Source organism: Neovison vison, chromosome 11, assembly GCF_020171115.1.
Source record: "Neovison vison isolate M4711 chromosome 11, ASM_NN_V1, whole genome shotgun sequence".
Classification (NCBI taxonomy): Eukaryota; Metazoa; Chordata; class Mammalia; order Carnivora; family Mustelidae; genus Neogale; species Neogale vison.
Window position 1 is genome coordinate 129,073,706 of NC_058101.1, and position 13,635 is coordinate 129,087,340.

At 39.1% G+C, this 13,635-nt stretch overlaps 1 protein-coding gene across 8 annotated transcripts in view; it reads left to right on the forward strand.

The window, feature by feature from the left end:
* The window catches only part of FNIP2 (folliculin interacting protein 2), a 136,069-nt gene extending 124,328 nt beyond the window's left edge, over positions 1-11,741 (forward strand). For all 8 annotated transcript variants that reach the window (XM_044224747.1, XM_044224744.1, XM_044224749.1 and 5 more), the window contains 3 exons: positions 1,589-1,789; positions 5,932-6,047; positions 7,997-11,741. In XM_044224747.1, the coding sequence (XP_044080682.1) occupies positions 1,589-1,789; positions 5,932-6,047; positions 7,997-8,075 (396 nt within the window). In that variant the 3' untranslated portion in view covers positions 8,076-11,741. The remainder of the gene's footprint in view (positions 1-1,588; positions 1,790-5,931; positions 6,048-7,996) is intronic.
* Positions 11,742-13,635: the final 1,894 nt, after the last annotated feature.

The following is a 13,635-nucleotide window of genomic DNA, read 5'->3' on the forward strand; positions in this document are numbered from 1 at the left end:
GGTGGCTCAGTCAGTTAAGCATCTGCCTTCAGCCCAGGTCATGATTCCAGGGTCCTGGGATCAAGCCTTCTTTTCTCCTCTCACTCTGTCTGCTGCTCCCGCTGCTTGTGCTCACTCTCCCTGTCTGTCAAATAAATAAATAAAATCGCTATTTAAAGAAAAAAGAGTGTTTATTCTTCAGTAAACAAGTAAGTAGCTACTAAATGACATGGTTAGATGGAGACATTGGGTTTGCCCCGTGGATATATTCAGGGAGTTCTGTGTTAGATACGTAGTAGTCTGAGACTGGGTCTCATGCTTCAGGTATTTCTTTTAAGGTACTCTTCTGTAAATGTTTGGCTGGTTCTTCTCTGTTCTAGAACCTGAAAATATAGAAGTCAGCAATACCATGCTGTGTTAGGGAATGCAGGGTGCTCATCATTGCTGTCATTTGCTCGTACTTAACCTGTCTCATTTTAATTTAGTAACATTTTTCAAATGCCAGGCCCTGTGCTAGGAGCTAAGAATTCAGGCAGAAAAGATTCAGGTCTCTCCTTCAAGGAACAGGCTCACAGATTCCCCATGGTTTGTTTCAACCCTTGACCCCTTTGTCTTGAGTCATTTCTCTTTGATCCAGTGATTTAAAATGACTCATTCTCATTTTTCACATTGGATTTTTTTTTTTCTAACATTTCTTGTACCCATTAAGTTTCTCCTTTTCAAGTAATTGAGCCAACGTCTCTGTCCCTTTTTGTTATCAATATCTGGATCTGCAGCCTTCTAAAGTAACTCATGTTTGGAGAATCCTCCATCCATGACCTCCCCAGTGAGCCACAGTGCCCTTATTCCAGGTGCTGGTGATAAAGCAGTTACACTTTGATCAGTTTGAGGACATTAATATTTGTTTGTTGGTTGGTTTTTTTAAGGCCTTTTCCTTGATCCCATCAGTGTTTACCCTGTTTGCCCTACGTCACAATTCACTGGTACTCAACCTGCTCTATCTGTAACTACAGAGTTACTGAGAATTTTGTATTTTAAATTACTCCTCAGTAGCCATCGTTTGACCTTTTGGATTCCTCTAGATAAATTAGTCCCCCATCTGATTTTAGTTGGTTGTTCAGAGTTGATTTATGTATGACACACATGGTCACTAAGTAAATAGTGCTCAATGATTAAAGCTATAACTTTAAGGGAATATTAAGTTGCTCAGACTAAGCTTGTTTTGGAGAAATGGCAATAGAATCCTACAGCTTATTCTAATTTTCTCCATTTTAAAAAGAGAGTACAGTTTTTCAAAAGGAATTTTACTATCCTGGAATGTAGGGAGGGCATGTATCTTTTCACTTCTCTGTGAACATTAACAACATTTATAGTGTATTAACTGGGTGGAAGGAAAAAAATACCACTTAAATGCAATTTTTATCACAGGAATTTCAAATGACAATTTGATGACACTCCTATTTTAGTCCCTATAACACTCTCAATTTCTGTAGCTCCTGCTGGCAGCTTATGAACGATTAGGCTAATATTAAATTACAGAAACATTCTGGACATTCTGAGTGCCACTTGGCAGTGCTGTGGAGAGTTGACCCCCTGTGTTTGTTTCCAGCATCCAGTGCTCGACGAGCCAATCGCCGAAGCAGTCTGTATTATTGCAGACACGGATAAGTGGAGTGTCCAGGTAGCCACAAGTCAGAGGAAGGTGACGGACAGCATGAAACTGGGCCAGGATGTCTTGGTCTCGAGTCAGGTGTCCAGTTTGCTTCACTCCATTTTACAGCTCTACAAGCTTCACCTCCCTGCTGATTTTGTAAGTATTTGTTCTCATATCACCAAAGAAAGATCGTTACAGCACTTCTACTAGTACTTTGATTATAAAATCACAGACCTACATGTTTTGTTTTTAGTATGATTGGACATTAGCATAACTAAAAATAGAACATGCAACAGAACACCGGCCGATGGGATAGATTTCAGTAACAATAGCTCATCCACGAAACAACACGCAGTGACATGGAAATCTTTTTGAATAAGGTATATGGTAAAACAAAAAATATTTGGAGGAAGGGATCAGACATAAAAGGAAATTTAAAATCTTCCTTTGGAGAACTCATTAGTTCTCCTTTATCGGACTGACATAAAGCAAGTGAGTTTCTGAAGGGATTCTAGTTCCTTTTGTTTAGGGACTGTTGCTATAATATTGTTAAAGATAAAATGGAATATCATTTGTATAAAGACAGTTTTGAAGTATTATACCCATAGAAGATGGTATCAGTTGCTCCTTTTCAAATCGAGTTTTATTTATTTATTTTTTTAAGATTTTATTTATTTATTTGTGAGAGAGAGTGCGCATGAGAGGGGAGAAGGTCAGAGGGAGAAACCGACTCCCTGTGGAGCTGGGAGCCTGATTTGGGACTCCATCCCGGGACTCCAGGATCATGACTTGAGCTGAAGGTAGACGCTCAACCAACTGAGCCACCCAGACGCCCCTCAAATCAGGTTTTGATTTGACTTCATCACATTATATTAAACACAGCAAATAGAACCTGTAAACTCCTAGGAAATGATTAACCTCTCTCCCCCCACCCCCGGCATTGGAATGAATATATAAAACAGATACTTTTCAATATAATGTGTGTGTGTGTGTGTATGTATGTGTATGTGTTTGTGCGTGTGTATGTGTGCAGAGAGATTGAGAAAAATATATTTTGAGAGGGAGGGAGAGAGGTCTCAAAAGTGGAAGAGAGACTCAAGGGCAGATAGCTAGGAGAAGCTAAGTGAGCTGTCCGACCTCGGGGATTTGCGCTAGGTGAGAGAGTGCCCACCTTCTCCACTCATTCCCTCCTGCACTCAGTTGCCCTCTGCAGTATACCCCCAGACCAGGGTATCCATTACCTCCCTTCTGGCCTCCACAATAGATACAGAGCTATTTAATAACAAAGGAGGAAGCAGAATATTAATTACCTACACTAATTGCAAATGGAGTGGTAATTTTCCTGAGGTAATTTCCCCACATTCCTCAGAAAGTCAAGACTTCTGTGGCCTTCAAGAAGGTGCTTTGAGATACTGTGTAGTTGTCATCTAAGTTGTAGAAGTGTGTCACGATAGGGAGACCCCCTCAGCGCAACTGGGTTGAAGTATAGGCTTTGCCATCGGTGAGTCGTGTGATGGTGGGTGGTCCTGAGCATCTCTGAACCTCAGCTTTCTCACTTGTAAAACGAAGATAGTACCCATTCGACAAGCATGTCGTGAGAATCCTTTGAAAATTAAGTCTGAGATACAGCTTTTTAAAAAACTGGCAAAGCACTCTGCCAATATGAGAAACTCTAACAGCCAGTGTACACAGCAGTGGCCTGTGTGTGGCCTTTAGAGTCCAGTAGTCTAGGGTCAAATCCAAGCTCCACTACCTTCTGTGTGACTTCTCAAATTCTCCGTTTCTACATCTATAAAGCTGAGGAGATGATGTAGCTTATCTCAGGTGGTTATGAAAATGAAATTAGATTATTCAGGTAAAGCACTTGGAATGCATTACATGTCATGAGTTCTCAGGAAACAGCTACTATTAGAGTGATTGCTAATAGTTAGTTTCATGAAATAATTTTACTGGCTGTAAAGACTGACAACAGCTTTTCACCAAAATCTTTTATTTATTTGGGGTTTAGACTGAAGCATACTCTTGAAGGACCTCTGTCCCAAGGGGGTAATGTGAGAAGCACTTATGGGTTATGACGACCTTACTTTTGTTCTATATTTGCAGGCACTTTTTCTTCCTAGTAGCAAGCTGCATCATGCTGATGTAGAGACTGAACTCTCTTTTTCTGTAAGGAAAGACAGATACATTAGATTTAATACTTTTTTACTGTTATAAAATTTGCCAAACTTTCATATTTTATTCTGTGATACATAAGTCTTATGACATAGCTACATTTGACATCTTAGTTATCTAGGCAGTAAATTGCTGTAGCTAATTCTTTTTACTTCTTTTGGGCAGAAGTGTGTTTGGCCACTTAATACTGTGAATGACTTATTTATCCTGACAAAACCGAGGTCAAAGAAAATTTCATCTGCGGTTTGAAACTCTCCTTAAAAAATCACTTGAGTGAAACATGACTAAATGACTATTAGAACTTTTAGTATTTTCAAAAGGAGAAAGTGGCTATTTAAAATTTCTGAAGTTAAAAATTGAAGAAATCCATCTCAGGAATAAAATACCAGGAAGGGAAGGACAGAACACAAAGCAGTTCAATTTGATAATCAAACCTTTTTTTTTTTTTTTTTTTTTTTTAAAGATTTTATTTATTTCTTTGACAGACAGAGATCACAAGCAGGCAGAAAGGCAGGCAGGCAGAGAGAGGAGGAAGCAGGCTCCCCGCTGAGCAGAGAGCCCGATGCGGGACTCGATCCCAGGACCCTGAGATCATGACCCGAGCCGAAGGCAGCGGCTCAACCCACTGAGCCACCCAGGCGCCCCAACCTTTTATAAAAAAAATTCTGAATGATTTGATTTCAAGTTCCATATAGACCACTGTTATCTTTATTTCCACATTACAACATACGGTGTCCATGGGGATGATGAAAACACCATAAATTAACCATTTAAAACAAAGGATGCCATGTAATGTGAAAGTTCTTTTTAATATTTTATAACACCTTATTAAAAACCTTGTATTTACTTCATAAGGAACTGAAACTGAACAGGAGATCCTTTTACCACTTAACTCTGTTAACTTGGAGGAACATTTTCATGAAAATTGGTAAAATCCTGCTTGTTTTGATTATTACTCTTAGTCACTTACCAGTTTTTTCATCCACTCAACACAGTGCATTTAAGATTTTAAGCCAATGAAAAACTGAAAAGATTGCCTCTTGAATAGACACTTTTTTCATGTCACTGATCAGCCCAGATGGTCAAGATCAACATTTTCAAATGCATCTGTTAATCTTTTTACCTTGAAAATAACAGGCATAATGGTCTAGAAGAAAATTATGTATGATGGAATTACCCTTGCCAAAGCCATCAGGTGTCTTACTGAAGATGCTTGGATGGCTCTGCCTGCCAAATGCAAAAGCATTTGCCTCTGGTGAAAGACACAGATGGTTGCTATTCTCTAAAAAATGAAGTTGGACATAATTCCAAGGGTAGAGATGTCCTAAGAATAATTGCCTTTTCTTTATTGTTATTAAAGACCTAGTTAAAATATACTCTTGAGAGAAAAAGTAGATTTAAAGTAACCTTGTTCCATTTACTCTACTGTTGAGGACGCATTTCGCCAAAATAATGTGAACTATAGGAAAACAACAAAGATATTCTTTAAAAATTAGCTATAGTAGCAAAATCTCAGATTGCCATGTGGATACATAATGGTAATTCACATTCTCAAAAATTATTTAATGATAAAAATTACATTGATAAAGATTTATTAATAACATGGGGAAAGGATTATTACAAGATTTTTAAAAAGTAGGAAATAATTGCACTTACAGAATGATTTCAGCTGTGTTAAAAGTGCTTTTTTTAAAGATTTTTTATTATTTGACAGAGAGAGAGAAAGGGCACAAGCAAGGGGAGCAGCACACAGAGGGAGAGGGAGAAGCAGGCTCCCTGCTGAGTGGGGAATCTGATGCGGGACTAGATCCGGGACCTGAGATCATGACCTGAGCCAAAGGCAGAGGCTTAACCAACTGAGCTACCCAGGCACCCTGTTAAAAATGCTTTTTTAAAAAGACTAGCAGATATGTATGAAAATCTTGTCATTAGAAAAAGCAAGCTGTTGTTTTATAAAAAACCTTTTCTTCTACCTACCAGTGGTTTGATGTGGTTTATAATTTTCAAGTGTACTGGGAAGGAATGCGATTATAGCTGTGTTCTTAGAAATGAATTAATTCCAGCTCTTAGAACGTTGGCAGAGACTTGAATCCCAGCCCTCATTGTGAATGTTATTGGCTTCGCAGTGCATCATGCATCTTGAAGATAGACTACAGGAGATGTACCTGAAAAGTAAGATGCTGTCTGAATATCTTCGTGGACACACACGAGTCCATGTGAAAGAATTAGGTGTCGTACTGGGGTGAGTGCTGTGAAGTGCCACTGTTTCCCCCGTGATAGGACTGACCCTAGCACTGCACCCACTGACTGACCCACTTAGCCTGTCTCACCTAGAACCTGTGGTCCTGGTGCCCCATTGAAATGTGTGGGGTTCATGAGATTTATGCGTCTGCTGCTTTCCTTCTTCCTATCTCTGATACTGGGGTTTCATACTTGCAAAGAAATGCAGAGTGCTAAGCGAGTGGTAGTTTATGTTAGTTTCCTCTCTGGATTATTTTATGCTTGAAAGTGAAAAATTTAATCCCTTTTTGCTTGCCCATTTCTAGTCATTTAGGTAAGATGTCAAAGGCATAACCCATCAGACATGCAGCAGAGCTTGGGTTTATATTTTGCTCCCTGGAGGAGGCAAGGCAGGCCTTCTGGACTCTCAGGGGCTACCTGCATGTCCACAGGGTGACTGTACTTTCCCCTCCTTCATTAGAAGCCCCTTGGGAAGGAAGACGTGCTGATGTGATTGACAGTGTAGGTCATCTTCCAGAGGCTCGGGGTTTGGCCATACCTTCTCTCAGAGAAGAAATTCTGACTTGTTACTCTCTGCTTAATGTTTCAACAGAGAACTAACAAAAAGACATTGTGCCCATGGGGAATTGACCCCCTTCCCTGTGATGATGACTCCCCTAATTTGGGGCAAGAAAATATTGTGTATATAGTGTCAACCTTGAAATTCTTTATCAAGCCTGCTAATCAAAATATTATTTCAAGACTCGGGCCTTTGCATTCTTATCAGACTTTTCATATTTCACACCCAGGATATGACTTACTGTATTGTTTGGCTCTTGGCATTTCCTGTCATACATTTTTTTCCCATACTTTATTTAAAAAAATGTTTTGCCCTTTTGAGGCATTTGCTTTTGCAGTTAACTTGCAATGTGTCTTTGTTGCTATTGTTGTTAGTTGTTGCTCACATCTCTACCAGCCTCAGCCTTGAGTCCTGCCTCACCAGGTTTTCCATTGCCCCTGACTGGCAGGTGTCCATCAACACTGTTAGAAGGATCCTAAGGATTTATATACCTTTGTGGTCTCTTGGTCCTCTTGGTTCATTATTAGTGAGGGTCACACCCAGCCTCGCTTTTGCCCCTTCCTCTCCTAGTCAGAACCAGCAGCACAAAAGGTACTAAAGAACTTCTTTATTTACCCTGAAAGGAGATCTGTAGGCAGCTTACTGGAGAAAGCATAGAAAGTTCCATGAAGTAATGCCAGCTACCTTTTTAAATTTTATTTTTGATTTTTCATTTTTGGAATTCAAGGGAAAAAAAATAGGACATATTTCATGGACTGAGGCAGTCCTAATTTTTTTCAGGACATTTGGCAGTGTTGAGCCAGTGACCACGCTGTATCCGCCTCTGCTGTAAGAGAGGTAGCCAAAGCTGCATCCCTTTGATGTTATGATTCTCTTGACTATCTGTTAGTGTCACTTTGCTCTCAGAATCTTGTAGCTCAGATGCTTAGTGAGGATCTAAATTGTCTAACCTGTTGAACAAATTCCCAAGTTTATAGAAAAAACTCCCATTTTTATCATTTTCCTAAGCCCGAGTCTAGCCTAGAATTTCAGTACGTGTTTCAGAGTGCTGACTGGAAGAATGAGGAGATACTGGAGAAGACATTAGAGTACAATGCATTGACATTGTCGAGGAATATAGAAACGTTCTGGGCTTCATCTGGGTGACTCCAGCTGTGGGAAGAGCAGCTTTGTGTACCCCCCCAACACACACACACACACACACAGAGCACACCTGCATCCTTCTCGTCAGGTGGTGGTCACTGGGAGATTGTGTTAAAAGGACAGTTTCAGCATCTTTCCACCTCTTTGTCATAGTTTTAAGCAAGGATCTGGCAAGCGTGGTACCTAGCAGTAATACTTTGCTGTAAAATCATGCTATTTTAATATTCTTTTCTTTTTTCACTATTCAGGATTGAATCCAACGACCTGCCTCTGTTGACTGCTATTGCCAGTACTCATTCTCCTTACGTTGCGCAAATACTCTTATAAGCTAAAGCTCAGGACAGTTCTTCCCTGGAAGAAAAAAAAATCAGATTCTCAACCGAAGGTGAAAGGAGTAAGCTCTCTGTGACGTCAAAAGCATGAGAAGAGCAAACAGAAACAGTCATTCCACCGCTTTGTTTTGTTTTGTTTTCTTGCTTTCAAGCGGATGCTTCGTTGGACGACTTAGGTTTACTTGACATATCATTTGTGTTTTTCGTGAATACTGTTTGGCCTTTTGTTACCCACGAATCAACAGAGAGAGTGACCTTTTTGGTAAGAGGAAACAAACACTACAGTAAACACTAAGCTGCTGGTACAGATCACCTTGTGTGTTTGGGCAGAATGACAAGGGAACCAGTAGACATACCATTCCAGTAGGACAACATTTCAGAGTTTAAGCATGAGCTCTCCAAAATGGAGAACTTCATTTTGCAAATGAAGCAAATGGAAGCTTCATTTGCTGTCCTAAGAAGACAGTCAGAGCAAGGGATTTGGATTCCAGGGCAGAGTTTGCTTCTTACAGAAGGTGAAAGCAAGCAAGCCACATTGTGCCATCTTCCGCTCCGGAGGCTGTAGGCATCACTGCCTGGCAGAAAACAGGAAAGAAGATCGACTTTTGGGCAGAGGGTGCTTTAGGGACCCACTCTTTCCACATCTTGGAGTTTACCTTGTTGCAGATGCAGCCACAGGTAGGTTAGAGATGGACTGTTGGTGCAATAAACCCAGGAACCAATGTAGCATCTTAATCTTATCAAGATGTAGTTCAGAGCAGCAGAGTGCACAGTCTGATACCATATGTTTTATCCTCATACTTTAGAGCTTTCAGCAGCCTTTTTAAGAGAGGCCATTTACCAAAGTTATTTCTATAAGCTCAAGAGTGTTTCTCTTGCTAAATTCTTCCAGCCGAAGCCACTTTCTTCCACAATAGTTAATACAAACGACTGTTTGTACTTTCAGAGGCACAGCGGGCCTAGCAGGAAATGAACCTGCAACAGTTCAGGACGACTAATGAAAGAAATTGGTTTGTACATCTACCAACAATCCGTAAATGATCTGTTGTTACATTATCATCTCTGTGCCTTCTAACCCCTAAGTCCTTTGCAAAACACCTCTCCAGAAATTAACTCACCCGTGATAAAATCTGCCAAAATGACAGATTGTTTATTAGTATGGTTCACTTTTTCAGAAACCTTAATGTGAAAGAAACTTTACTTGGTTTACTGGCCATGAACTCTGGCCATGTCAGACCACGTACTGACGTCCAGGGTAAGGGAAAAGACTTTTCAAAACTGGACTGTGCTAATCTCACACATCAGAACATTGTTAGCCCCTCACAGATCTTGAGTACAATTGATTATAACCAGGCTCTGATTTCCTTTCACTGTCGCAGAAATTAATTCCGGTCCTTCTCGTGTACCCTTTTGTACCTAAGATTATGAAGTAACTTCCCTTTTAGGGGTTAGAATGACTTCAGATTTTTTATTTGATAAAATTCTGATTCTAAACATCCAAGTTCCATAAATTTGTCTATCCTTTTACAAATGGAAGTTAATTGTTTGAAAGAGTATAGCAGCAGTACCAATGGAGAAAAATAGGTGTAATAATTCTTTAGGAATAGGTCAGAACTGCTGCCTTCCCTTCTCTCTCTCTCTCTCTCTCTCTCTCTATGATGTGAACTGTAGGTGGGTGCATTAAGGCTCTTAAGATCTTTGCTTTTTATTTTACGTCTTTCTTTTACAGGATTGAAGTTTTCCATCCTTTTCATGTTTATCTTATTTCCTCTAACATCTGAGTTTGGTGTTTTTAAGTCTCCAGTTCCGTGACATCACTGCTTCCTGGTGTGGTACACAGAGAATGAACCTCACCTCTGGCTCGGCTCACTCATCATTTGTTTCTCGTTATGTGTGAATAAATTATGATAGCTGATGTTACAGCATTCCCATCTGTACCGGTGTAGACCATTCCCCTCATCTCTCTTTCCCCTTTCCTTGTTTACATGTTTTGAGCACTTTCCCTCATTCACCATTTTCCAGGGATTCATAGAAAATAACTAGAAACAAAACTAGTTTCGTTCAAAATGTGTATGCATAGCAGCATGTTAAAAATTAGACCCATGTAGTGGGAAATTGGGTTTAAATGGCTAATTCTAAACTCCACACATAAAAATTTAGCCCAGTCCTCTCAAAGCCTGAGAAAATTTAATTTGCCTCTTAATCCACTGTTCTAAAACTCTCTCTTGGAAAACATCTATTGGAAAACTACAGGTGGGTCACATGTGGGGGTTGTCTCAGTGACACTCAGGATTCTAGTCAGAACCTAATCCTCACATGTGTTGCCTACAAAAACAGACCAGGAATGTTGCTGCTCTTTTATAATCCTCCTTTAAATAACACTCAAGTTTTGTCTTAAAATTCAACCTCCTCCTGAAAGTGGAAAAGAAAAAAAAAAAAATCTCATGGAATTGCGTTCAAATACACCCACACACACCACCCGGTGGCTTCATTCTGTCGTAGCCCAAGAGGCAAGGAAGGGATCCCGCCCTCTCCCAATGCCCACCTCAAGAAGAAAATTAAAATGAAAACAAAACAAAACAAAAGAGAAAACTACCTCAGTTGACAGGATTCCACCTTTAGGGTTTCTTCAACTTTTAAGTCTTACCTGTTGAGTGTAACTTTTGTAGCATCTTGCTTTTTTAAGCAAGCTAGTGAGGCATGACAGAGCAGAAGTGTGTAAATGTTACTGTGATGGACCTCTTTCTAGCATGTTGCAGTTTTATTTTTAATAGATTGATGAGTGATATGAATGTAAAGATAATTGTGTATGTTTAAACATGACAATGAAAATTTAAAATGTAGCTTCCATACTTGTGCATAATTCCAAAGTATTTTATTTTTATCAGTGTTAAATAGCTTTTTGTACAGGCTTCAATCCATTTTTCTGAAGTGTGCTGTTTTTTAATAAAAGTAACTATAATCTTTTCACATCCCATGGAACTGCCGTTTACATCACAACTTTTTAAACTTACCATATTTTTCAAAAGTAACTTTTTTGGAGGGAGGAAAGTCCCCGCTTGCTAAGTGATACTAAACTGTTGTTTAGGCTCTTATAATTAGGTCCTGAGATTTTATAAAAACTTTAGTCTGTAGCTTTTTAGGTTATTCATTAGAGTTGGTTGTACATAAAAATAAAGAATATAAAGTGACCCTAAAATTCTTTTAAATGTCTGGATTTTCCCACTAATATGTACTTTTGAAAGTATTTTGTTGATGCATACTTTCACCATTAAATTGAAAAATTCTTTAGCTTCTCTTGGTAAATGTGAACCATTTGTTTTTTATTGTGCTGTGGGGGAAGGGATATTTTAATATAATATTTACCTAAATCAAGCAGCCCCCTCTGAGTGTTAATTTTTAAATGTCAAAATTTTGGTGACCATATATCTTCGGAGCAAGATTGCAATATGTTTAAATTTAAGTGGTGTTTAAAAAGAGAAAATTCTGGGATTTGTTATTATTGATGCTCCAGAAGACAAATTGATAGGACTTTATATTTTTGATCAGGTAAATATCAATGTCAATGTATAGAAATTTTTTCTTAAAATTTGTTCTTGTATTATTTTGATCCATTTTTCTGTGACATTTGGTGCAATAAACCTTTTGAATTTATCTTGAAGATCTTCTCAGTACTGCATGTGACTTGTTTCATTTAATCTTAGCTCTTAAAAACTTAAGAGGTCTCATTTCCATTAATTCATGCTGAAATGAGTAGTTATATATGTCAGTGATTTTCAGCAGGGCTGTTTTGGAAGTGTAGGGACATTCTTGGTTAGCATAATGGTGGGTGAGAGTCACTGGCACATAGAGGATGGGGGCTGAGGATGGTAAGAGAAATGTCTTGGAATGTATGGGACACCCCCACAGAGTGAGGAATTGTCCCTCCTCCTGCATGACTTTTAAATGTTCTGCTGGGCATTCATGTGGGTGAAAAAGCTGTATATAATTATCTAAGCTAAGAATTTAATTCTGCTTTACATAAAAGCCAAATGTGTTTTTCACATGATTTTTGATATATGCTGAATTTTCCAGGAATGCCACCGTTGTATAAATTGAGGGAAGATTTTACTTTGTAAGATTCAGGGTTTTTATAAGAATTAACATAAACTTGGAAAATGACATTAACAACAGCTACTGTATTAATGAATTTGAGTCATTTGTATATCCATCTTTGCTTGTAGCATTCGTGGAGACTACATATAGATGCAAGCCTCTGCCTGCTTCATTATATTTTCTATTCTAAGCTAGTGTTTCAATGTCTCCTTATTAAGATATATTTTAATGTTATTTTTAAAATAGTACATCTAGGGCATTATGTTGGTTTATTATAAATTATGTGTGTAAGGAGGTTATATTACTTATGAATTTTATTTTAGGAAAGTAAAGGATATTATATAATATTTGCTATGTAAAGGATGAGATCATCCATATATATAGTCTCAGGAAAAAAAAAATGCTTTTAAGTAGAACTTTTGAAACATATATAATGCCATACTGAATTACGTCATCTCAAAGACGTAACCTTCGGTATTTCCAACTCCTTTTGGATTAAATGAAAATTTCAAAAGTGTTTTCCATATTCCCTCATGCAACTTTAAAAGTATTGCATTAATAAAGAACTTAAACACACACACACACCACATTGCTTTTTGGTTTTGTGGTGCAGGGACAGTTTTGTCAGGAGCTTCATACATGAGGATTAAACTCACACTTGAATGAGATTGGTACCGTGATAGTTCAGTTTACATGTCAACTTGGTCAGGGCATGGTACCCAGATATTCGGATCGAACATGAATGTGGAAGTTGCTGTGAGGATATTTTTTAGATGTGATTAATATATTTTTTAAAATTTTTAAGCTTGATTGATACATCACCTCCTTTAATCCTTATCCGCTCCCTTAGCATTCAACAAATATTTAGATGCTAGGCACTGGTTGAAATGCACAGGACAGAGGTGGAAAAAGCAGTCCAAGTGGGGTCTTCCTGGTCGCTGAGGGGGTGGGGGGGTGTAGGATTACAGGCAGAGCACCTATAATAACATCAGTGCCTGTGGCAGCTACAGAGGAACTCAAAACCAGGTTGGAAGACAGAGGGGCACCTCCGGTGGGGGTGGGAAAGGAGGTTGCTCAAAATGAGCCCCATGTTAGGGTGTTTTTTTTTTTTTTCCTAAAGATTTTGTTTGACAGAGAAAGGAGAGAGCACAAGCAGGGGGAGTAGCAGAGGGACAGGAAGCAGCAGACTCCCAGCGGAGCAGGGAGCCCAACAAGGGGTTCGATCCCAGGACCCGGAGATCACGACCTGAACTGAAGGCAGACACTTAACCTACTGAGCCCCCAGGCGTTCCCCCACCCTCACCCCCACCCCGGGCCATGTTAGGTTTTATCAGGACCTGGTTTTCAGCGAGATGAAGGTTCAGGGAAGTGATTGACAAAAATGCTGTTTCTACAGAGTGTTTGCTACTTGAGGACCGACTCCTGCTGGGCATTGATAGCCACAGAGGGCTTCAGAGCTA